General features: G+C 41.0%; 1 protein-coding gene across 10 annotated transcripts in view; it reads left to right on the top strand.

The window, feature by feature from the left end:
* Nucleotides 1-26,089, top strand: part of LOC139746342 (receptor-type guanylate cyclase Gyc76C-like) — a 366,650-nt gene that overhangs the window by 233,360 nt on the left and 107,201 nt on the right. For all 10 annotated transcript variants that reach the window (XM_071657506.1, XM_071657505.1, XM_071657507.1 and 7 more), the window contains one exon: nucleotides 21,126-21,291. In XM_071657506.1, the coding sequence (XP_071513607.1) occupies nucleotides 21,126-21,291 (166 nt within the window). The remainder of the gene's footprint in view (nucleotides 1-21,125; nucleotides 21,292-26,089) is intronic.

Below are 26,089 nucleotides of genomic sequence, written 5' to 3'. Positions count from 1 at the left end.
CAAGGAAACAGACGAAAGAATATATATATATATATATAAAAAAAAAAAAAAAAAAATATATATATATATATTTTTTTTTTTTTTTTTTTTATACTTTGTCGCTGTCTCCCGCGTTTGCGAGGTAGCGCAAGGAAACAGACGAAAGAAATGGCCCAACCCCCCCCATACACATGTACATACACACGTCCACACACGCAAATATACATACCTACACAGCTTTCCATGGTTTACCCCAGACGCTTCACATGCCTTGATTCAATCCACTGACAGCACGTCAACCCCTGTATACCACATCGCTCCAATTCACTCTATTCCTTGCCCTCCTTTCACCCTCCTGCATGTTCAGGCCCCGATCACACAAAATCCTTTTCACTCCATCTTTCCACCTCCAATTTGGTCTCCCTCTTCTCCTCGTTCCCTCCACCTCCGACACATATATCCTCTTGGTCAATCTTTCCTCACTCATTCTCTCCATGTGCCCAAACCATTTCAAAACACCCTCTTCTGCTCTCTCAACCACGCTCTTTTTATTTCCACACATCTCTCTTACCCTTACGTTACTTACTCGATCAAACCACCTCACACCACACATTGTCCTCAAACATCTCATTTCCAGCACATCCATCCTCCTACGCACAACTCTATCCACAGCCCACGCCTCGCAACCATACAACATTGTTGGAACTACTATTCCTTCAAACATACCCATTTTTGCTTTCCGGGATAATGTTCTCGACTTCCACACATTTTTCAAGGCTCCCAAAATTTTCGCCCCCTCCCCCACCCTATGATCCACTTCCGCTTCCATGGTTCCATCCGCTGACAGATCCACTCCCAGATATCTAAAACACTTCACTTCCTCCAGCCTCTCACCATTCAAACTCACCTCCCAATTGACTTGACCCTCAACCCTACTGTACCTAATAACCTTGCTCTTATTGACATTTACTCTTAACTTTCTTCTTCCACACACTTTACCAAACTCCGTCACCAGCTTCTGCAGTTTCTCACATGAATCCGCCACCAGCGCTGTATCATCAGCGAACAACAACTGACTCACTTCCCAAGCTCTCTCATCCCCAACAGACTTCATACTTGCCCCTCTTTCCAAAACTCTTGCATTTACCTCCCTAACAACCCCATCCATAAACAAATTAAACAACCATGGAGACATCACACACCCCTGCCGCAAACCTACATTCACTGAGAACCAATCACTTTCCTCTCTTCCTACACGTACACATGCCTTACATCCTCGATAAAAACTTTTCACTGCTTCTAACAACTTGCCTCCCACACCATATATTCTTAATACCTTCCACAGAGCATCTCTATCAACTCTATCATATGCCTTCTCCAGATCCATAAATGCTACATACAAATCCATTTGCTTTTCTAAGTATTTCTCACATACATTCTTCAAAGCAAACACCTGATCCACACATCCTCTCCCACTTCTGAAACCACACTGCTCTTCCCCAATCTGATGCTCTGTACATGCCTTCACCCTCTCAATCAATACCCTCCCATATAATTTACCAGGAATACTCAACAAACTTATACCTCTGTAATTTGAGCACTCACTCTTATCCCCCTTGCCTTTGTACAATGGCACTATGCAAGCATTCCGCCAATCCTCAGGCACCTCACCATGAGTCATACATACATTAAATAACCTTACCAACCAGTCAACATATATATATATATATATATATATATATATATATATATATATATATATATATATATATATATATATATATATATATATATATATATATATATCCCTGGGGATAGGGGAGAAAGAATACTTCCCACGTATTCCCTGCGTGTCGTAGAAGGCGACTAAAAGGGGAGGGAGCGGGGGGCTGGAATTCCTCCCCTCTCAATTTTTTTTAATTTTTTCCAAAAGAAGGAACAGAGAAGGGGGCCAGGTGAGGATATTCCCTCAATGGCCCAGTCCTCTGTTCTTAACGCTACCTCGCTAACGCGGGAAGTGGCGAATAGTTTGAAAAGAAAAAAAAAATATATATATATGTATATATATAATTGTGAGTATGCATGAAAAGAAAAATATGTATATATATTATTTTATTATACTTTGTCACTGTCTCCCGTGTTAGCGAGATAGCTCAAGGAAACAGACGAAAGAATGTATATATTTATTTATTTATTCATTTATTATACTTTGTCGCTGTCTGCTGTGTTAGCAAGGTAGTGCAAAGAAACAGACGAAAGAATGGTCTAACCCACCCACATACGTATGTATATACATACACGTCCACACACGCACATATACATACCTATACATCTCAACGTATACATATATATATATATATACACACACAGACATATACATATATAAACATGTACATAATTCATACTGTCTGCCTTTATTCATTCCCATCGCCACCCCGCCACACATGAAATAACAACCCCCTCCCCCTCATGTGTGCGAGGTAGCGCTAGGAAAAGACAACAAAGGCCACATTCGCTCACACTCAGTCTCTAGCTGTCATGTAATAATGCACCGAAACCACAGCTCCCTTTCCACATCCAGGCCCCACAGAACTTTCCATGGTTTACCCCAGATGCTTCACATGCCCTGGTTCAATCCATTGACAGCACGTTGACCCCGGTATACCACATCATTCTAATTCACTCTATTCCTTGCACACCTTTCACCCTCCTGCATGTTTAGGCCCCGATCACTCAAAATCTTTTTCACTCCATCTTTCCACCTCCAATTTGGTCTCCCACTTCTCCTCATTCCTTCCACCTCTGACGCACATATTCTCTTTGTCAATCTTTCCTCACTCATTCTCTCCATGTGACCAAACCATTTCAAAACACCCTCTTCTGCTCTCTCAACCACACTCTTTTTATTACCACACAGCTCTCTTACCCTATTATTACTTACTTGATCATACCACCTCACACCACATAGTGTCCCCAAACATCTCATTTCCAGCACATCCAACTTCTTCCGCACAACTCTATCCATAGCCCACGCCTCACAACCATATAACAATGTTGGAACCACTATTCCTTCAAACATACCCATTTTTGCTTTCCGAGATAATGTTCTCGACTTCCACTCATTCTTCAACGCTCCCAGAACTTTCGCCCCCTCCCCCACCTTATGATTCACTTCCACTTCCATGGTTCCATCTGCTGCCAAATCCACTCCCAGATATCTAAAACACTTCACTTCCTCCACTTTTTCTCCATTCAAACTTACCTCCCAATTGACTTGTCCCTCAACCCTACTGTACCTAATAACCTTGCTCTTGTTCACATTTACTCTCAACTTTCTTCTTTCACACACTTTACCAAACTCAGTCACCAGCTTCTGTAGTTTCTCACATGAATCAGCCACCAGCACTGTATCATCAGCGAACAACAACTGACTCACTTCCCAAGCTCTCTCATCCACGACAGACTGCATACTTGCCCCTCTTTTCAAAAGTCTTGCATTCACCTCCCTGACAACCCCATCCATAAACAAATTAAACAACCATGGAGACATCACACACCCCTGCCACAAACCTACATTCACTGAGAACCAATCACTTTCCTCTCTTCCTACACGTACACATGCCTTACATCCTCGATAAAAACTTTTCACTGCTTCTAACAACTTGCCTCCCACACCATATATTCTTAATACCTTCCACAGAGCATCTCTCTCAACTCTATCATATGCCTTCTCCAGATCCATAAATGCTACATACAAATCCATTTTTTTTTCTAAGTATTTCTCACATACATTCTTCAAAGCAAACACCTGATCCACACATCCTCTACCACTTCTGAAACCACACTGCTCTTCCCCAATCTGATGCTCTGTACATGCCTTCACCCTCTCAGTCAATACCCTCCCATTTAATTTCCCAGGAATACTCAACAAACTTATACCTCTGTAATTTGAGCACTCACTTTTATCCCCTTTGCCTTTGTACAATGGCACTATGCAAGCATTCTGCCAATCCTCATGCACCTCACCATGAGTCATACATACATGAAATAACCTTACCAACCAGTCAACAATACAGTCACCCTCTGTTTTGATAAATTCCACTGCAATACCATCCAAATCCGCCGCCTTGCCAGCTTTCATCTTCCGCAAAGCTTTTACTACCTTTCTCTGTTTACCAAATCATTTTCCCTAACCCCCTCACTTTGCACACCACCTCAACCAAAACACCCTATATCTGCCACTCTATCATCAAACACATTCAACAAACCTTCAAAATACTCACTCCATCTCTCTCACATCACCACTACTTGTTATCGCCTCCCCATTTGCCCCCTTCACCTAAGTTCCCATTTGTTCTCTTGTCTTACGCACTTTATTTACCGCCTTCCAAAACATCTTTTTATTCTCCCTAAAATTTAATGATACTCTCTCACCCCAACTCCCATTTGCCCACTTTCTCACCTCTTGCACCTTTCTCTTGACCTCCTGCTTCTTTCTTTTATACACCTCCCACTCATTTGCATTATTTCCCAGCAAAAATTGTCCAAATGCTGCTCTCTTCTCTTTCACTAATACTCTTACTTCTTCATCCCACTACTCACTACCCTTTCTAATCTGCCCACTTCCCACACTTCTCATGCCACAAGCATCTTTTGCGCAAGCCATCACTGCTTCCCTAAATACATCCCATTCCTTCCCCACTCCCCTTACGTCCTTTGTTCTCACCTTTTTCCATTCTGTGACTGAGTTTGGTAAAGTGTGTTAAAGAAGAAAGCTGAGAGTAAATGTGAATAAGACCAAGGTTATTAGGGTTGAGGGGCTAGTCAATTGGAAGGTAAGTTTGAATGGAGGAAAACTGGAGGAAGTGATGTGTTTTAGATATCCGGGAGTGGATTTTGCAGCGGATGGAACCATGGAAACGGAAGTGTGTCACAGGGTGGGGGAAGGGGGTGAAAGTTCTGGGAGCATTGAAAAATATATGGAAGGTGAGAACATTATCTCGGAAAGCAAAAATGGGTATGTTTGAAGGAATAGTGGTTCCAACAATGTTATATGGTTGCAAGGTGTGGGCTATAGATAGGGTTGTGCAGAGGAGTGTGGATGTGTTGGAAATGAGATGTTTGAGGACAATATGTGATGTGAGGTGGTTTGATCAAGTAAGTAATGAAAGGGTAAGGGAGATGTGTGGTAATAAAAAGAGTGTGGTTGAGAGAGCAGAGGAGTGTGTATTGAAATTATTTGGTCACATGGAGAGAATGAGTGAGGAAAGATTGACCAAGAGGATATATTTGTCAGAGGTGGAGGAATGAGGAGAAGTGGGAGACCAAATTGGAGGTGGAAGGATAGAGTGAAAAAGATTTTGAGCGATCGGGGCCTGAACATGCAGAAGGGTGAAAGGCTCGCAAGGAATAGAGTGTATTGGAATGATGTGGTATATCGCATCCAGGCCCCACAGACCTTTCCATGGTTTACCCCAGATTTTTTGCATGCCCTGGTTTATTCCATTGACAGCATGTCGACCCCAGTACACCACATCATTCCAATTCACTCTATCCCTTGCGTGCTTCTCACCCTTGTGTATATTCAGGCCCTGATTGCTCAAAATCTTTTTCACTCCATCCTTCCACCTCCAGTTTGGTCTCCTGCTTCTCCTAGTTCATTCCACCTCTGACACGTATATCTTCTTTGTCAATCTTACGTCACTCATTCTCTCCATGTGTCCAAACGATTTTAGCACACCCTCTTCTGTTCTCTTTGTATTTCCACACATCTCTCTTATCCTCTCATTACTTACTCGATCAAATCACCTCACTGCACACATTGTCCTCAAACATTTCATGTCCTAACACATCGACCCTCCTCTGTCGGACCCTATATATAGCCCATGCCTTGCAACCAAATAGTATTGTTGGAACTACTATTCCTTCAAACATACTCATGTTTGCTCTCCGAGATAACATTCACTCCTTCCACACATTCTTCGCTCCCAGAACCTTTGCCCCCTAACCCCCACCCTGGGACTCACTTCCACTTCCATGATTCGATTTGCTGCTAAGTCGTCCAATCCCAGATATCTTAAACACTTCGCTTCCTCCAGTTTTCTCCATTCAAACCTACCTCCAATTTAACTTGTCCCTTAACCTTACTGAACCTAATAACCTTGCTCTTATTCATATTTACTCTCAACTTTCTCCTTTCGCATACTTTTCCAAACTCAATCACCAACTTCTGCAGTTTGTCACTCGAATCAACCACCAGAGCTTTTTCACCAGCAAACAGCTGACTCACTTCCCAGGCCCTCTCATCCCCAATAGACTGCATACTTGCCCCTCTCTCCAAAACTCTTGCATTTACCTCCCTAACCACCTCATCCATAATCAAATTAAACTACCATTGGGACATCACACACGTCTGCCACAGACCAACCTTCACTGGGAAGCAATCACTTCCTCTCTTCCTGCTTGTACACATGCCTTACATCCTTGGTAAAAACTTTTTAACTGCTTCTAGCAGCATACCTCTCACACCATGTATTCTTAATACCTTCCACAGAGCATCTCTCTCACCTCTATCATATGCCTTCTCCAGATCCATAAATGCTACATACAAATCCATTTTTTTTTCTAAGTATTTCTCACATACATTCTTCAAAGCAAACACCTGATCCACACATCCTCTACCACTTCTGAAACCACACTGCTCTTCCCCAATCTGATGCTCTGTACATGCCTTCACCCTCTCAGTCAATACCCTCCCATTTAATTTCCCAGGAATACTCAACAAACTTATACCTCTGTAATTTGAGCACTCACTTTTATCCCCTTTGCCTTTGTACAATGGCACTATGCAAGCATTCTGCCAATCCTCATGCACCTCACCATGAGTCATACATACATGAAATAACCTTACCAACCAGTCAACAATACAGTCACCCTCTGTTTTGATAAATTCCACTGCAATACCATCCAAATCCGCCGCCTTGCCAGCTTTCATCTTCCGCAAAGCTTTTACTACCTTTCTCTGTTTACCAAATCATTTTCCCTAACCCCCTCACTTTGCACACCACCTCAACCAAAACACCCTATATCTGCCACTCTATCATCAAACACATTCAACAAACCTTCAAAATACTCACTCCATCTCTCTCACATCACCACTACTTGTTATCGCCTCCCCATTTGCCCCCTTCACCTAAGTTCCCATTTGTTCTCTTGTCTTACGCACTTTATTTACCGCCTTCCAAAACATCTTTTTATTCTCCCTAAAATTTAATGATACTCTCTCACCCCAACTCCCATTTGCCCACTTTCTCACCTCTTGCACCTTTCTCTTGACCTCCTGCTTCTTTCTTTTATACACCTCCCACTCATTTGCATTATTTCCCAGCAAAAATTGTCCAAATGCTGCTCTCTTCTCTTTCACTAATACTCTTACTTCTTCATCCCACTACTCACTACCCTTTCTAATCTGCCCACCTCCCACACTTCTCATGCCACAAGCATCTTTTGCGCAAGCCATCACTGCTTCCCTAAATACATCCCATTCCTTCCCCACTCCCCTTACGTCCTTTGTTCTCACCTTTTTCCATTCTGTGACTGAGTTTGGTAAAGTGTGTTAAAGAAGAAAGCTGAGAGTAAATGTGAATAAGACCAAGGTTATTAGGGTTGAGGGGCTAGTCAATTGGAAGGTAAGTTTGAATGGAGGAAAACTGGAGGAAGTGATGTGTTTTAGATATCCGGGAGTGGATTTTGCAGCGGATGGAACCATGGAAACGGAAGTGTGTCACAGGGTGGGGGAAGGGGGTGAAAGTTCTGGGAGCATTGAAAAATATATGGAAGGTGAGAACATTATCTCGGAAAGCAAAAATGGGTATGTTTGAAGGAATAGTGGTTCCAACAATGTTATATGGTTGCAAGGTGTGGGCTATAGATAGGGTTGTGCAGAGGAGTGTGGATGTGTTGGAAATGAGATGTTTGAGGACAATATGTGATGTGAGGTGGTTTGATCAAGTAAGTAATGAAAGGGTAAGGGAGATGTGTGGTAATAAAAAGAGTGTGGTTGAGAGAGCAGAGGAGTGTGTATTGAAATTATTTGGTCACATGGAGAGAATGAGTGAGGAAAGATTGACCAAGAGGATATATTTGTCAGAGGTGGAGGAATGAGGAGAAGTGGGAGACCAAATTGGAGGTGGAAGGATAGAGTGAAAAAGATTTTGAGCGATCGGGGCCTGAACATGCAGAAGGGTGAAAGGCTCGCAAGGAATAGAGTGTATTGGAATGATGTGGTATATCGCATCCAGGCCCCACAGACCTTTCCATGGTTTACCCCAGATTTTTTGCATGCCCTGGTTTATTCCATTGACAGCATGTCGACCCCAGTACACCACATCATTCCAATTCACTCTATCCCTTGCGTGCTTCTCACCCTTGTGTATATTCAGGCCCTGATTGCTCAAAATCTTTTTCACTCCATCCTTCCACCTCCAGTTTGGTCTCCTGCTTCTCCTAGTTCATTCCACCTCTGACACGTATATCTTCTTTGTCAATCTTACGTCACTCATTCTCTCCATGTGTCCAAACGATTTTAGCACACCCTCTTCTGTTCTCTTTGTATTTCCACACATCTCTCTTATCCTCTCATTACTTACTCGATCAAATCACCTCACTGCACACATTGTCCTCAAACATTTCATGTCTAACACATCGACCCTCCTCTGTCGGACCCTATATATAGCCCATGCCTTGCAACCAAATAGTATTGTTGGAACTACTATTCCTTCAAACATACTCATGTTTGCTCTCCGAGATAACATTCACTCCTTCCACACATTCTTCGCTCCCAGAACCTTTGCCCCCTAACCCCCACCCTGGGACTCACTTCCACTTCCATGATTCGATTTGCTGCTAAGTCGTCCAATCCCAGATATCTTAAACACTTCGCTTCCTCCAGTTTTCTCCATTCAAACCTACCTCCAATTTAACTTGTCCCTTAACCTTACTGAACCTAATAACCTTGCTCTTATTCATATTTACTCTCAACTTTCTCCTTTCGCATACTTTTCCAAACTCAATCACCAACTTCTGCAGTTTGTCACTCGAATCAACCACCAGAGCTTTTTCACCAGCAAACAGCTGACTCACTACCCAGGCCCTCTCATCCCCAATAGACTGCATACTTGCCCCTCTCTCCAAAACTCTTGCATTTACCTCCCTAACCACCTCATCCATAATCAAATTAAACTACCATTGGGACATCACACACGTCTGCCACAGACCAACCTTCACTGGGAAGCAATCACTTCCTCTCTTCCTGCTTGTACACATGCCTTACATCCTTGGTAAAAACTTTTTAACTTCTTCTAGCAGCATACCTCTCACACCATGTATTCTTAAGACCTTCCACAAAGCATCTGTATCACCCCTATCATATGTCTTCTCCAGATCCATACATGCTACATACAAATCCATGCAACTACCTTCTGAAACCACACTGCTTTTTCCCAATCTGATGCTCTGTAAATGCCTTCACCCTGTCAGTCAATACCCTTTCATGTAATTTCCTAGGAACACTCAGCAAACTTATGCCTCTGCAGTTCAAATACTCATTCCTATCCCCCCTGCCCCCATACATGGCACCATGCATGCATTCTGCCAATCCTCAGGCACCCCTCCATGATGCACACATACTTTGAATATCCCTACCAACCAACCAACCAACAACAGTCATCACCCCCATCACCCCCCCCTCCCCCACGAGTATAGGCGAGAAAGAATACTGCCCACCTCTTCCCTGCCTGTCTTGGAAGGCGACTAAAAGGGGTGGGAATAGGGGTCTGGAGATTCTTCCCTCCAGTTTTACTTTTCCAAAAGAAGGAACAGAGAAGGAAGGTCAAGTGAGGATTGTTCCCTCCAAAGCTTTGTCCTCTTGCCCTAATGCTACCTCACTAATGTGGGAAATGGCAGTGATGACATGTGGAAAAGATGCATGTGGCATGAGAAAGGTGGGAGATGGGTAGATTAGAAAAGGTAGTGAGTGGTAAGACAAAGAAGTAAAGTTGTTAGTGAAAGAGAAAAGAGAGACGTTTGGAAGATACTTGCAAGGAAAGAATGCAAATGACTGGGAGATGTATAAGAGAAAGTGGCAGGAGGTCAAAAGGAAGGTGCAAGGGCTGTAAAAGAGTATAGATGAGAGTTGGGGTGAGAGAGTATCACTGAACTTTAGGGAGAATAGAAAGATGTTTTGGAAGGGGTAGATAATGCGTAAAAGACAAAAGAACAAATGGGAACATCAGTGAAGGGGGCATGGTGGGAAGTGATAACAGCTAGTGATGAAGTGAGAAGGGGATGAGTGAGTATTTTGAAGGTTTGTTGAATGTGTTTGATCATAGAGTGGCAGATGTAATGTATTTTGGTCGGGGTGATGTGCAAAGTGAGAGGGTCAGAGAGAATGGTTTGATTGAGAAAGAAGAGGTGGTGAAAGCCTTGCAGATAAAATTTGGCAAGGTGGCAGGTTTGGATGGTACTGTAGTTGAATTTATTAAGAAAGGGGGTTGCTGTGTTGTTGATTGGTTTATAAGGATATTCAGTATGGATCTTCTGAAGTGCCTGAGAATTGGCAGAATGCATGAATAATGCCAATGTTCAAAGGCAGAGGGGATAAAGGTAAGTCTTTAAACTACAGAGGTATAAGTTTGTTGAGCATACCTGGTAAGTTGTATGGGAGGATACTGGTTAAAAGAGTGAAGGCAAGTACAAAGCATCAGATGGGGAGGAGCAGTGTGATTTCAGAAGTGGTAGAGGATGTGTGGATCAGGTGTTTGCTTTGAAAAACGTTGGTGAAAAATACTAAGAGAAAGAGATGGATTTGTGTAGCATCTTTGGATCTGAAGAAATCATATGATAGGGTTGATAGAGATATCTTGTAGAAAGTCTTAAGAGTATACCATGTGGGAGGAAAGCTGCTAAAAGCAGTGAGAAGTTTTTCTCAAGAATGTAAAGGCATATGTACAAGTAGGTTTTAAGGGAAGGTTGGTCTATTGCAGGGTTGTGTGATGTTAATAAAGTTGTGTAATTTTATTATGGATGGGGTGATAAGGAAGTTAATTGTGAGAGTCTTGAAAAGACGGGCATGTAGGGGATGAAAGGCTCTGGAAAGTTATTATTTGCTGTTGTCAGTTATTTTTTGCTGATGTTACAGCACTGGTGGCAATTTTGAGGAGGAAACTTCTGAAGTTGGTGACTGAATTTCAAAGAGAGTGTGAAAGGAGGAAGTTGAGAGTAAATGTGAATGAAAGCAAGTTTATTAAGTTTAGTAGGGTTAATGGACAGATTAGTTTGGGTGTGTGTTTGAATGGAGAAAACTTGGAAAAAGTGACGTGTTTTTAGATACCTAGCAGTGGACATGGAAGCAGAAGTGAGTGACAAGGTGGGTAAGGTGGCAAAGGCTCTGTGAGCACTGAAGAATTGTGGAAAAAGAGAACATTATCTGTGAGGGTAAAAATGGGTATGTTTGAAGGTATAGTAATCACAACAATTTTATATGGATGCAAGGCATGGGCTATAGATATATCTCTGTGCAGGAATATGGATGTGTTGGAAAGGAAATGTTAAGGGCAGTATGTGATGTTAGGTCGTTTGATCAAGTATGTAATGAAAGGATAAGAAAGATGTGAGGTAATAAAACAAAATGGTTGAGAGAGCTGAAGATGGTGTGCTAAAATGGTTTGAAAAGAACAAGTGAGGAAAGGTTGACAAAGACGATATATGTGTCAGAAGTGGAGGGAACAAGGAGAATGGGGTGACCAAATTGGAGATGGAAGGATGAAGTGAAAAAAGATTTTGAGTAATTAGTGCTAGAGCATGCAGGAGGGTGATAGGCATGCAAGAGATAGAATGAATTGGAATGATGTGGTATACTTTGGCCAACATGCTGTCAGTGGACTGAACCAGGGCCTGTGAAGCATCCAGGGTAAACCATGAAAAAGTCTTTTGGGCTTGGTTTTGGATAGGGAGCTTTCGTTCTGGTGCATTACATATGACAGCTAGAGAATGGATGTGAGAGGATGTGGGCTTTCTTCATCTGTTCCTGGCACTAACAGTGATTGAGTATGAAATAAAGTACTTCTATTAATGCAATGTGCTGATTTTAATTTTTTTTTATTTACCAGAAACAAGATGTTGATTGTAGATCAGGTCATTTCAAATGGTTCTACTTTTAATTGTGTAAGATATCTAGGGAATTAGGCACTTGTAAGGGCAGCTACTTTTAGCTTTTATTATCACATACTCATCATGCTTGTTTCTGAAAATATTTATTCCTGAACTTTCAACTCATTGTTAAAAAAAGGTGGATGTATAATACTTATTTAATCTGAAGTCTTCCATTGATCTGTTCCCTTTTTGAGGATTTTATTCAATAAGATTTTAATGATGGAAATGAAATTTAACTGAGGCCTTCAGTTACTTCAGGTCGTATTCCTTTGATGTGAGGGTCTGAATATTAGGGAAACAGACAAATGGCAGGATTAATCACATGGGTCCAAGTGCTCTTTTTCTGACAAAGAAGGCCCACACACAAGATTTTTTATCAAGATAAGAAGCTGAAGTCATCTATTAAAGAATATGTCACCTTGAGTTGGTATAATTGTAATGCTTCATATTACTTCCATAAAATCTGTAAGTATTGTTTTACCTGATTTACATGTTGTTGTGTATGTCATGAAGAAGTGTTTCTGGAGTACATTAATTTTGAAAACAATAGGAATATATGGCCATGTGAATCCATTTATCCACATGTAATCCTTCTGTTATTATCGTAACTTTGAATATAAATTTATCGCTCGTTGTGTGGAATACAATAGTAAGTTATGCTTGTTAATCAAAAGAATTTTTTTTTATTTAATCAAACCTTTATGGTTTATTAGGTTATTGTTATTTGTTTGTGAGATTTATCTTCTTGCTTTTTATAGCTGTGCTTGATATTCTTGTTTCTTAATATGAATCTGACTGGTGGTTTATGATTGTAATTGTTTCAGTGTTGTTGTTATCTTCCAAGTGAAGTTTTCTAATATAGTATTAACCATTTAATGTATGTATTGTTGTAATGTGTATCCTACTAGCTAGCACTGTTATTTTTGTATATGTATCAACATATTGGTAATGTCAAGATTTTTACATCCTGTTAATTGACTGGTTATACATCATTAATCAATGCTAACTGGTTGGTGCAAGCTTTAATGTCATATCCTTGGGGATGGTGCTGAGTGCTGCAAACACTGGGTTGGCTCTGTAAATGTGCTGCATACAGTGAGCTACAACTGCATATGGAATGTTACTAATGATTGAAATAGTTACTAAAGTCATTGAAATGAGCAGAGTACTGTCCTTAGTTTCCCTTTGTAACTGTATTCTCTTGCTGTTTCTTATGCCAAGAGAGTATTTATTATAGCTATGCAGGTAAGTGCTATGGACCTAATCATATGGGCTCTTTTGCTAATATTTTCTTCAGTGAAAGCTTAAATGCCTGTCAAGGGATTTGTTTATTTCTGGAATTTGCTTGGATTATTGGGTGTGTCAGGGTACTGTGAATAAACAGGAGGCAATGTAAATCACAGTGTGGAGTGTGTTTGTGTTTAGTATTGAAGTATATTGCAAAGTATTAAAAACAAATAATGAAAGATATATTATCATCAGATGGAATTTCATGCTGTAGTAAATGTATTTGTAAATATTTTTAAAGTGTTTTTGTATACAAATATTTGTGAAATATTTTTTTATACCTAATTGCCTTTCCTACCTTTGCAAGGCAGCATCAGGAACACACAAACACTGGCCTCATTTTGTTCTTACATTTTTATAGTTTTATGTATAATGTACCAAAACCAGAACCAATCATCCACGGCCAAACTGCTCACACTAACTCTGTGGTTTATTTTCACCACTTCATATGCCCAGATTCAGCCCATTGATGATATATTGCTCCCATATACCACAATGATTCAATTCATTCCATCCAGAGTATACCACTCATCCTCCTGAACTTAGGTCTTGAGCCCCTAAGGCCTCATTCACCCTGTCCTACCATTTCATTCTCTTTTCCTCTATCCCCTTACTTCCTCCATTTCTGACACATAGATTCTCTTATTCAGATCCTTTGCTTACCCTTTTTGTATATCTAAACCACTTTAGTACACTTTGGCTGGCACTCTCATTCAGACTGCAGTCACTTTCATACTTCTGTGCATTATCAGCCTGCATCACACCACATATCATCATCAGGAATTTCACTTCCAACACATCCACCCTCTTCCTATCTCTTGCATTCTTGATGCAAGATTCACATCTACACAAAACTGTAAAAATTCTGCATCTTAAAACATACCCATCTGTTCCTGGCAGTACCTCTACTAAGGAAATGGTGAAAAAAAGAAAACAAAATTGTGTGGGTATTATCATCCTCTGACAGCTTGAGATTATGCCAGGAATCAATTGTCACCTTTACCATGGCCTTATCATCGTCAGTTAATGAGACAGAGAACAGTCTCTTCAAATACTTACGGCATCAGATGAGTCCAATTGAGTCTCCATGATTTGAGAACTACAGTTCTGCATCTTAGCCTTTATGCCTTACCCTTGACAGGGCACTGACAGAGGGCAACTCTAGCTTAGTGTTGCAGAGGCTACTACATAATGTTCCTACAGCTTACTTCCACTTAATGCTCCTGCCTAATGCATATATGGGATTACTAATTGTGGGTTACAGGGAGAGAGTTTTACACTTATGTATCCCTGTCTCTTAACCTTGTATACTTGTACCATGTTTCTATTACTGTAATTGTACGCACATACACCCAAACCAAAGCCAGGTATCCTTGTATCGTCCAGCCCTGAGGGAAGGATGAACATTTAGGTTGGATGTAGATCAACTGATGCTCTCAAGATCTTACCCATGCAGGCTCAATCCCAGATAAACCCATGGTGGACTCATAGGAATATATATATATATATATATATATATATATATATATATATATATTATATATATATATATATATATATATATATATATATATATATATATATATATATACTCAACAAACTTATACCTCTGTAATTAGAGCACTCACTCTTATCCCCTTTGCCTTTGTACAATGGCACTATGCACGCATTCCGCCAATCCTCAGGCACCTCACCATGAGTCATACATACATTAAATAACCTTACCAACCAGTCAACAATACAGTCACCCCCTTTTTTAATTAATTCCACTGCAATACCATCCAAACCTGCTGCCTTGCCGGCTTTCATCTTCCGCAAAGCTTTCACTACCTCTTCTCTGTTTACCAAATCATTTTCCCTAACCCTCTCACTTTGCACACCACCTCGACCAAAACACCCTATATCTGCCACTCTGTCATCAAACACATTCAACAAACCTTCAAAATACTCACTCCATCTCCTTCTCACATCACCACTACTTGTTATCACCTCCCCATTTGCGCCCTTCACTGAAGTTCCCATTTGCTCCCTTGTCTTACGCACTTTATTTACCTCCTTCCAGAACATCTTTTTATTCTCCCTAAAATTTAATGATATACATACGTCCACACATGCAAATATACATACCTACACAGCTTTCCATGCTTTACCCCAGACGCTTCACATGCCTTGATTCAATCCACTGACAGCACGTCAACCCCGGTATACCACATCGCTCCAATTCACTCTATTCCTTGCCCTCCTTTCACCCTCCTGCATGTTCAGGCCCCGATCACACAAAATCTTTTTCACTCCATCTTTCCACCTCCGATTTGGTCACCCACTTCTCCTCGTTCCCTCCACCTCCGACACATATATCCTCTTGGTCAATCTTTCCTCACTCATTCTCTCCATGTGCCCAAACCATTTCAAAACACCCTCTTCTGCTCTCTCAACCACGCTCTTTTTATTTCCACACATCTCTCTTACCCGTACATTACGTACTCGATCAAACCACCTCACACCACACATTGTCCTTAAACATCTCATTTCCAGCACATCCACCCTCCTGCGCACAACTCTATCCATAGCCCATGCCTCGCAACCATACAACATTGTTGGAACCACTATTCCTTCAAATATACCCATTTTTGCTTTCCGAGATAATGTTCTCGACTTCCACACATTCTTCAAGGCTCCCAGGATTTTCGCCCCTTCCCCCACCCTATGATTCACTTCCGCTTCCATGGTTCCATCCGCTGCCAGATCCACTCCCAGATATCTAAAACACTTTACTTCCTCCAGTTTTTCTCCATTCAAACTTACCTCCCAATTGACTTGACCCTCAACCGTACTGTACCTAATAACCTTGCTCTTATTCACATTTACTCTTAACTTTCTTCTTTCACACACTTTACCAAACTCAGTCACCAGCTTCTGCAGTTTCTCACATGAATCAGCCACCAGCGCTGTATCATCAGCGAACAACAGCTGATTCACTTCCCAAGCTCTCTCATCCACAACAGACTTCATACTTGCCCCTCTTTCCAGAACTCTTGCATTCACCTCCCTAACAACCCCATCCATAAACAAATTAAACAACCATGGAGACATCACACACCCCTGCCGCAAACCTACATTCACTGAGAACCAATCACTTTCCTCTCTTCCTACACGTACACATGCCTTACATCCTCGATACAAACTTTTCACTGCTTCTAACAACTTGCCTCCCACACCATATATTCTTAATACCTTCCACAGAGCATCTCTATCAACTCTATCATATGCCTTCTCCAGATCCATAAATGCTACATACAAATCCATTTGCTTTTCTAAGTATTTCTCACATACATTCTTCAAAGCAAACACCTGATCCACACATCCTCTACCACTTCTGAAACCACACTGCTCTTCCCCAATCTGATGCTCTGTACATGCCTTCACCCTCTCAATCAATACCCTCCCATATAATTTACCAGGAATACTCAACAAACTTATACCTCTGTAATTTGAGCACTCACTCTTATCCCCTTTGCCTTTGTACAATGGCACTATGCACGCATTCCGCCAATCCTCAGGCACATCACCATGAGTCATACATACATTAAATAACCTTACCAACCAGTCAGTAATACAGTCACCCCCTTTTTTAATAAATTCCAGTGCAATACCATCCAAACCTGCTGCCTTGCCAGCTTTCATCTTCCGCAAAGCTTTTACTACCTCTTCTCTGTTTACCAAATCATTTTCCCTAACCCTCTCACTTTGCACACCACCTTGACCAAAACACCCTATATCTGCCATATTCAACAAACCTTCAAAATACTCACTCCATCTCCTTCTCACATCACCAATACTTGTTATCACCTCCCCATTACCCTTCACTAATGTTCCCATTTGTTCCCTTGTCTTACGCACTTTATTTACCTCTTTCCAAAACATCTTTTTATTCTCCCTAAAATTTAATGATACTCTCTCACCTGAACTCTCATTTGCCCACTTTTTTGCCTCATGCACCTTTCCCTTGACCTCCTGCCTCTTTCTTTTATACATCTCCCACTCATTTGCATTATTTCCCTGCAAAAATTGTCCAAATGCCTCTCTCTTCTCTTTCACTAATAATCTTACTTCTTTATCCCACCACTCACTACCCTATCTAATCTGCCCACCTCCCACACTTCTCATGCCACAAGCATATATCCCTTATCCCTGGGGATAGGGGAGAAAGAATACTTCCCATGCATTCTCCATCTGTCATAGAAGGTGACTAAAGGGGATGGAGTGGGGGGCTAGAAACCCTCCCTTCCTTGTGTTTTAACTTTCTAAAAGGGGAAACAGAAGAAGGAATCTCATGGGGAGTACTCATCCTCCTCGAAGGCTCAGATTGGGGTGTCTAAATGTGTGTGGATGTAACCAAGATATAGAAAAAAGGCAAGATAGCTAGTATGTTTCAGGAAAGGAACCTGGATTTTTGGCTCTGAGTTAAATGAAGCTCAAGTGTAAAGGGGAAAAGTGGTTTGGGAATGTTTTCAGAGTAAAGTCAGGGGTTGGTGAGAGGACAAGAGCTATGGAAGGAGTAGCACCACTCCTGAAACAGAAATTGTGGTAGTATGTGATAGAGTGTAAGAAAATAAACTCTATATTGATATAGGTAAAACTGAAAGTGGATGGAGAGAGATAAGTGATTATTGTTGCATATGCACCTGTGCATGAGAAGAAAGATCATGAGAGGCAAGTGTTTTGGGAACAGCTTAGTTAGTGTGTTAGCAGTTTTGATGCACGAGACCGTGTTATGGTGATTGGTGATTTGAATGCAAAGGTAAGTAAAGTGGTATTTGAGGGAATGATTGGTATACATGGGGTGTTCAGTGTTGTAAATGAAAATGGTGGAGGGCTTGTAGATTTGTGTGCTGAAAAAGGACTGTTGATTGGGAATACATGGTTTAAAAAGAGAGATATACATAAGTATACTTATGTAAGTAGGAGAGATGGCCAGAGAGCATTATTAAATTACATGTTAATTAATAGGCGGGTGAAAGAGACTTTTAGATGATAATGTGCTGAGAGGTGCAACTGGAGTGATGTCTGATCATCATCTTGTGGAGGCGAAGGTGAAGATTTGTAGATGTTTTCAGAAAAGAAGAGAAAATGTTGGGGTGAAGAGAGAGGTGAGAGTAAGTGAGCTTGGGAAGGAGACTTGTGTGAGGAAGTACCAGGAGAAACTTAGAGTAGAATGGAAAAAGGTGAGAGCAAAGGATGTAAGGGGAGTGGGGGAGGAATGGGATGTATTTAGGGAAACAATGATTGCTTGTGCAAAAGATGCTTGTGGCATGAGAGGCGTGGGAGGTGGGCAGATTAGAAAGGGTAGTGAGTGGTGGGATGAAGAAGTAAAATTATTAGTGAAAGAGAAGAGAGAGGCATTTGGATGATTTTTGCAGGGGAATAGTGCAAATGGCTGAGAGATGTATAAAAGAAAGAGGCAGGAGGTTAAGAGAAAGGTGCAAGAGGTGAAAAGGAGGGCAAATGAGAGTTGGGGTGAAAGAGTATCATTAAATTTTAGGGAGAATAAAAAGATGTTTTGGAAGGAGGTAAATAAAGGCATAAGACAAGAGAACAAATGGGAACATTGGTGAAGGGGGGTAATGGGGAGGTAATAACAAGTAGTGATGTGAGGAGGAGATGGATTGAGTATTTTGAAGGTTTGTTGAATGTGTTAGATGACAGAGTGGCAGATATAGGGTGTTTTGGAGGCAGTGACAAAGTAAAATAAAATACAAATAAAATAGATATATATTTTCCTTTTTTCTTTATACTTTGTCACTGTCTCCCACATTAGCAAGGTAGCACAAGGAAACAGACAAAAAAATGGCCCAACTCACCCACATACACATCCAGACTCGCACATATACATACCTATACATTTCCACGTATACATATATACATACACAGACATATACATATATACACATGTACATAATTCATACTTGCTGCCTTTATTCATTCCCGTCGCCACCCCACCAAACATGAAATGACACCCCCCCTCCCCACACACACATGCGAGGTAGCGCTAGGAAAACAACAAAGGCCACATTCGTTCACACTCAGTCTTTAGCTATTATGTATAATGCACCGAAACCACAGCTCTTTTCCACATCCAGGCCCCACAAAACTTTCCATGGTTTACCCCAGAAGCTTCACATGCCCTGGTTCAATCCATTGACAGCATGTTGACCCTGGTATACCACATCGTTCCAATTCACTTTATTCCTTGCATGCCTTTCATCCTCCTGCATGTTCAGGCCCCAATTGCTCAAAATGTTTTTCACTCCATCCTTCCACCTCCTATTTGGTCTCCCACTTCTCCTCATTCCCTTCAATTCTGACACATATATATCCTCTTTGTCAATCTTTCTTCACTTATTCTCTCCATGTGACCCAACCATTTCAATACACCCTCTTATGCTCTCTCAACCACACTCTCTTTATTACGACACATTTCTCTTACCCTTTCATTACTTACTCGATCATACCACCTCACAGCCCATATTGTCCTGAAACATTTAATTTCCAACCCATCCACCATCCTCTGCACAACCCTATATCCTGTACAATATTCTTATGGGCCTCCTTGGTGCAGTGGTTAGCGTTACTGTTCATGAGTCACCTTGGGCCTGCCTGGGGTCAAACCCACTTGGGTTCTAATCCTAGGCATGGCAGTTGGCCTTCACCTGCTTCAGGTGTTCATCCTCCTTTTGGGGCTAGTTAATACATGGGTACCTGGCTAAGCTAGGATGTGTGTGTGTGTGTGTGTGTGTGTGTGTGTGTGTGTGTGTGTGTGTGTACATGCATAGGAATAGAGACATGATCCATACATAAGGTTAAGAGACTGGGCAATATAGATGTAAAACTCTCTCCCATTAATATGAAAATAGTGATCATACACACTCAACTTCTCACCACACATTCATAACTTATTTTCATAAAGTACTGTATAATGTAGTCTGTTGTCAAATTAGTTTCTTTACATATCCATTCATTCTGTACATGTCTCACTTATTTTACATATCCTTGCAATTACCTTTAGACATTTCATTTATATGATTTCTACAAAGTCTTGCTTAAAACTCTCCATTTTAACACATGTACCTAAAGACATTTTATTTAGTTTTAGTCATCATATATTCCACAAGTTCATCTGTACACATTTCAGTAAATTCTCATAACCTCACTTTCATCTGTTACAACACACTTTCCTATACAAGTCAGTCATCAAACATTTTCACACATTCATTTACACTCATCTACGATTTCTTTATCACTCATTTAACTTTAAAACTCAATTTGTTTCTGTTTACACATCTATCCATGCTTATTAAAGTTATATGTTTATACATTCTTCCATACAGCTATTTGTTTATTTCTATGTATTCACTCTCTCAAAAAGCCATTCATATTTCTGCGTATTCATCCTTGATCAGATGTTACTCATTTATATTGTTTTACTCCTATGATCCTACCTATTACCTTTGCCTTGTAGTAAGTCTTATTTGCTCTACTCAAATTAAGAAAATGTTTATTTGTTCCATACTCATCCATTGTGTCCAAAACATTATCATCACATCATAAGCAGAATGATAAAGTATCATCTGACAGTATCTCTTGGGCAGCACATTCCGTACCTGCCGACGGCCTACATGTATGATTCGGTGCAGTTGTACGCACGGGCAGTCTCTGAGCTTTATGCTGCCAGAGAAGATAATGACACAACAGTTGAGGACATTGCCAAGAATGGTACTAAAATCAAGAACCATCTCAAGAATATAACATACAAAAGTAAGTATATTATTTCTTTATAGATGTTTATCTATAAACATCTGGTTGGTAAGGTTATTTAATGTATGTATGACTCATGGTGAGGTGCCTGAGGATTGGCGGAATGCGTGCATAGTGCCATTGTACAAAGGCAAAGGGGATAAGAGTGAGTGCTCAAATTACAGAGGTATAAGTTTGTTGAGTATTCCTGGTAAATTATATGGGAGGGTATTGATTGAGAGGGTGAAGGCATGTACAGAGCATCAGATTTGGGAAGAGCAGTGTGGTTTCAGAAGTGGTAGAGGATGTGTGGATCAGGTGTTTGCTTTGAAGAATGTATGTGAGAAATACTTAGAAAAGCAAATGGATTTGTATGTAGCATTTATGGATCTGGAGAAGGCATATGATAGAGTTGATAGAGATGCTCTGTGGAAGGTATTAGGAATATATGGTGTGGGAGGAAAGTTGTTAGAAGCAGTGAAAAGTTTTTATCGAGGATGTAAGGCATGTGTACGTGTAGGAAGAGAGGAAAGTGATTGGTTCTCAGTGAATGTAGGTTTGCGGCAGGGGTGTGTGATGTCTCCATGGTTGTTTAATTTGTTTATGGATGGGGTTGTTAGGGAGGTAAATGCAAGAGTTTTGGAAAGAGGGGCAAGTATGAAGTCTGTTGGGGATGAGAGAGCTTGGGAAGTGAGTCAGTTGTTGTTCGCTGATGATACAGCGCTGGTGGCTGATTCATGTGAGAAAAATTGCAGAAGCTGGTGACTGAGTTTGGTAAAGTGTGTGGAAGAAGAAAGTTAAGAGTAAATGTGAATAAGAGCAAGGTTATTAGGTACAGTAGGGTTGAGGGTCAAGTCAATTGGGAGGTGAGTTTGAATGGAGAAAAACTGGAGGAAGTGAAGTGTTTTAGATATCTGGGAGTGGATCTGGCAGCGGATGGAACCATGGAAGCGGAAGTGGATCATAGGGTGGGGGAGGGGGCGAAAATTCTGGGGGCCTTGAAGAATGTGTGGAAGTCGAGAACATTATCTCGGAAAGCAAAAATGGGTATGTTTGAAGGAATAGTGGTTCCAACAATGTTGTATGGTTGCGAGGCGTGGGCTATGGATAGAGTTGTGCGCAGGAGGATGGATGTGCTGGAAATGAGATGTTTGAGGACAATATGTGGTGTGAGGTGGTTTGATCGAGTGAGTAACGTAAGGGTAAGAGAGATGTGTGGAAATAAAAAGAGCGTGGTTGAGAGAGCAGAAGAGGGTGTTTTGAAGTGGTTTGGGCACATGGAGAGAATGAGTGAGGAAAGATTGACCAAGAGGATATATGTGTCGGAGGTGGAGGGAACGAGGAGAAGAGGGAGACCAAATTGGAGGTGGAAAGATGGAGTGAAAAAGATTTTGTGTGATCGGGGCCTGAACATGCAGGAGGGTGAAAGGAGGGCAAGGAATAGAGTGAATTGGAGCGATGTGGTATACCGGGGTTGACGTGCTGTCAGTGGATTGAATCAAGGCATGTGAAGCGTCTGGGGTAAACCATGGAAAGCTGTGTAGGTATGTATATTTGCGTGTGTGGACGTATGTATATACATGTGTATGGGGGGGGGTTGGGCCATTTCTTTCGTCTGTTTCCTTGCGCTACCTCGCAAACGCGGGAGACAGCGACAAAGTATAATAAATAAAATAAATAAATAAGATGTTTATCTGTGCAAAGCTGAATAGAATATTTCATTTCATTCTTAATAGCTACAAGAATTAAACTCTTTCATTCTTTCACTTGTTTGCCATTATCCACATAAGCAAAGTAGTGCCTAGAACAAATGAAAAGGTCTCATTTGCTCACTTTTGTTCTCTAACTGTCATATTTTGTGCACTGAAACTACAGCCCCCTATCCACAGTGAGGCCCCACAGATCTTTCCTTGGTATCCTCTGGCTGCTTCATATGCTTTTATTCAGTTCATTGACAGCTTTTAGCCTCCTGTATACCATATTGCTCCAATTTACCGTATCCCATGCATGCCTATCACCCTCTTGCATGCTCAGGCCTTGAGCACTCAAAATCTCATTTGCTCCATCTTTCCATCTCCAATTTATTAACCCCCTTCTTCCTGTCTCCTCCACTTCTGACACATGTGTCCTATTTCTTAACTTCTCACAAATTCTCTCTGTAATGACATGATGATGAATAATGTGAATCAAGATGAAAACCCTTTGAAGGCCACTAGTATAGTTGGAAAAATTTGACTGTCCTCATAAAGGCCACCTGCCACTTTATGTTGTAGGCTTATAATGCACTTGCAGAATGGTGCCATCAAATGCCACATGGAAAGCAATCACAGTAATGCTCGCACATGACAGCAGTTGATGGGCAACATGAAAATTCTCAATCATTGCAACAATTACAACAAATTACAAATACAGGCTGTACCTATTTAATCCGGCAGCCTTTGAACCTAGCCATTACAGGAGTAAGGAAAATGCTGGAAAAAAGAGATTGACCCCTTTAAGGCCCTCAGATGAACAGTCTCACCAATTACCATCAGCTTGGTTTTATGTGTTCCTGCAGCATCGCTACAGCCAAAAATTTTTATGCTATCTTTGGAATCCTTACCCCCCAGATGGAGACTCCTCCGTATCTCGGACAAGGGTTTTTCCTGGCATCCGACGCCAATACAGGGCAGATTCATCAGCATTATACACTTTTTCTAGGGTTATAAGAAGTTATCAGGACTGTTAATTAGCTCAGCTGCAGTGTAAACAGATTTTAGTATCTTAGTGCTGCTAACAGCACAGTCCTATTGGCAGATCCACAAACTAATGGCATTAGATTTCAAATATGATGAAGCATGGGAGTTGCTGGACTACAGAGCTCCAGATTGGAGAGGTACAAACTGTAACATACGTAGTTTTATTAAAGAATTTTCTTTACTCAACAAACAGCAAGTGGGTCAAATCAAATACTAGAGATTGACCCCTCCAGCCATCAAAGAGACCTACAAGTAAGGTCCTAAGTAACTGACCTCACATGTGAGGTCTGATGATCTGTAACCTTCAGTCTTCCTCAGCCATCATGGAGTACACAGTTGACTCTAGGATTTTAGGTTTTTTATATCATATTCAGGGTTTTTAAGATTTTCTGAAATTTAATTCTGTTAGTCTGATGATGCCTGAAGGAGGGGAAGATTTTGCTGTGTAAGTCCTGACAGTAAAGTGAAAATGGCAATTGGGAATTCACTTTCCCATCTTTCTCAACAGCAACAAACATGTGTTTGAGAATAGAGAACTCATTGATGCTTAACACAATATGGTCTTCAATGAAATTTCTCTGAATATATATATGTGATCGAGTGTAAGAAAGTAAATTCTAGATTGATGTGGGTAAAACTGGAAGTGGATGAAGAGAGATGGGTGATTATTGGTGCCTATGCACCTGGTCATGAGAAGAAAGATCATGAAAGGCAAATGTTTTTGGAGCAGCTGAGTGAGTGTGTCAGCAGCTATGATGCATAAGTCTGGGTTTTAGTGATGGGTGATTTTACTGAAAAGGCGAGTAATGTGGCAGTTGAGGGTATGATTAATGAACATGGGGTGTTCAGTATTGTAAATGGAAATGGTGAAGAGCTTCTGGATTTGTATGCTGAAAAAAGACTGGGATTGGGAATACTTGATTTAAAAAGAGAGCTATACATAAGTAGACGTATGTGAGTAGAAGAGATTGTCAAAGGGCATTATTGGATTACATGTTAATTGATAGGTGTGTAAGACAGAGACTTTTGGATTTAAATGTGCTGAGAAGGGCAGCTGGAGGGATGTCTGATTACTATCTTGTGGAGGCGAAGGTGAAGATTTTTTGTGGTTTTCAAAAAAGAAGAGAGAATGTTGGGGAGAAGAGAGTGGTGAGAGTAAGTAAGCTTGGAAAGGACACTTGTAGGAGGAAGTATGTGGAGAGATTGGGAGTAGAATAGCAAAAGATGAGAGCAAATGATATGAGGGGGAGTGGGTGAGGAATGGGGTGTATTTAGGGAAGCAGTGATGGCTTTTGCAAAAGATGCATGTGGCATGAGAAAAGTAGGAGGTGGGCAGATTAGAAAGTGGTGGGATGAAGTAAAGATATTAGTAAAAGAGAAAGGAGATGAATTTGGATGATACTTGCAAGGAAGGAGTTCAAATGACTGAGAGATGTATTAAAGAAAGTGGCAGGAGGTCAAGAAAAAGGTGCAAGGGTTAAAAAGAGGGCAAATGAGAGTTAGGATAAGAGATTATCATCAAACATTAGCAAGAATAAAAAGATGTTTTGGAAGGAGGTAAATAAAGTGCTTAAGACAAGAGAACAAATGGGAGCATCAATGAAGGGGCAAATAGGGAAGTCATAACAGATAGTGATGAAGTAAGAAGATGGAGTGAGTATTTGGAAGGTTTGTTGAATGTGTTAGATGATAGAGTGGCAGATATAGGATGTTTTGGTTGAGGTGATGTGCGAAGTGAGAGGGTCAGGGAGAATGATTTGGTAAACAGAGAAGAGGTAGTGAAAGCTTTATGGAGGATGAAAGTTGGCAAGGCGGCGGGTTTGGGTGGTATTGCAGTGGAATTTATCAAAAAAGGGGGTGACTGTGTTGCTGACTGGTTGATGATGATATTCAATGTTGACTGGTTGGTGAGGATATTCAGTGTGTGTATGGCTCCTGGTGAAGTGCCCGAGGATTGGTGGAATGCATGCATAGTGCCATTGTACAAAGGCAAAGGGGATAAAGGTGAGTGTTCAAATTACACTCTTCCCTTTTACCCTTGAGCTTTCTTTCACTCAGAGCCAAAACATCCAGGTTCCTTT

Source organism: Panulirus ornatus, chromosome 64 (genome assembly GCF_036320965.1).
Source record: "Panulirus ornatus isolate Po-2019 chromosome 64, ASM3632096v1, whole genome shotgun sequence".
In the NCBI taxonomy this organism is placed as follows: Eukaryota; Metazoa; Arthropoda; class Malacostraca; order Decapoda; family Palinuridae; genus Panulirus; species Panulirus ornatus.
The sequence above is the reverse complement of the archived record's forward strand: the minus strand, read 5'-3'. Positions and strand labels throughout refer to the sequence as shown.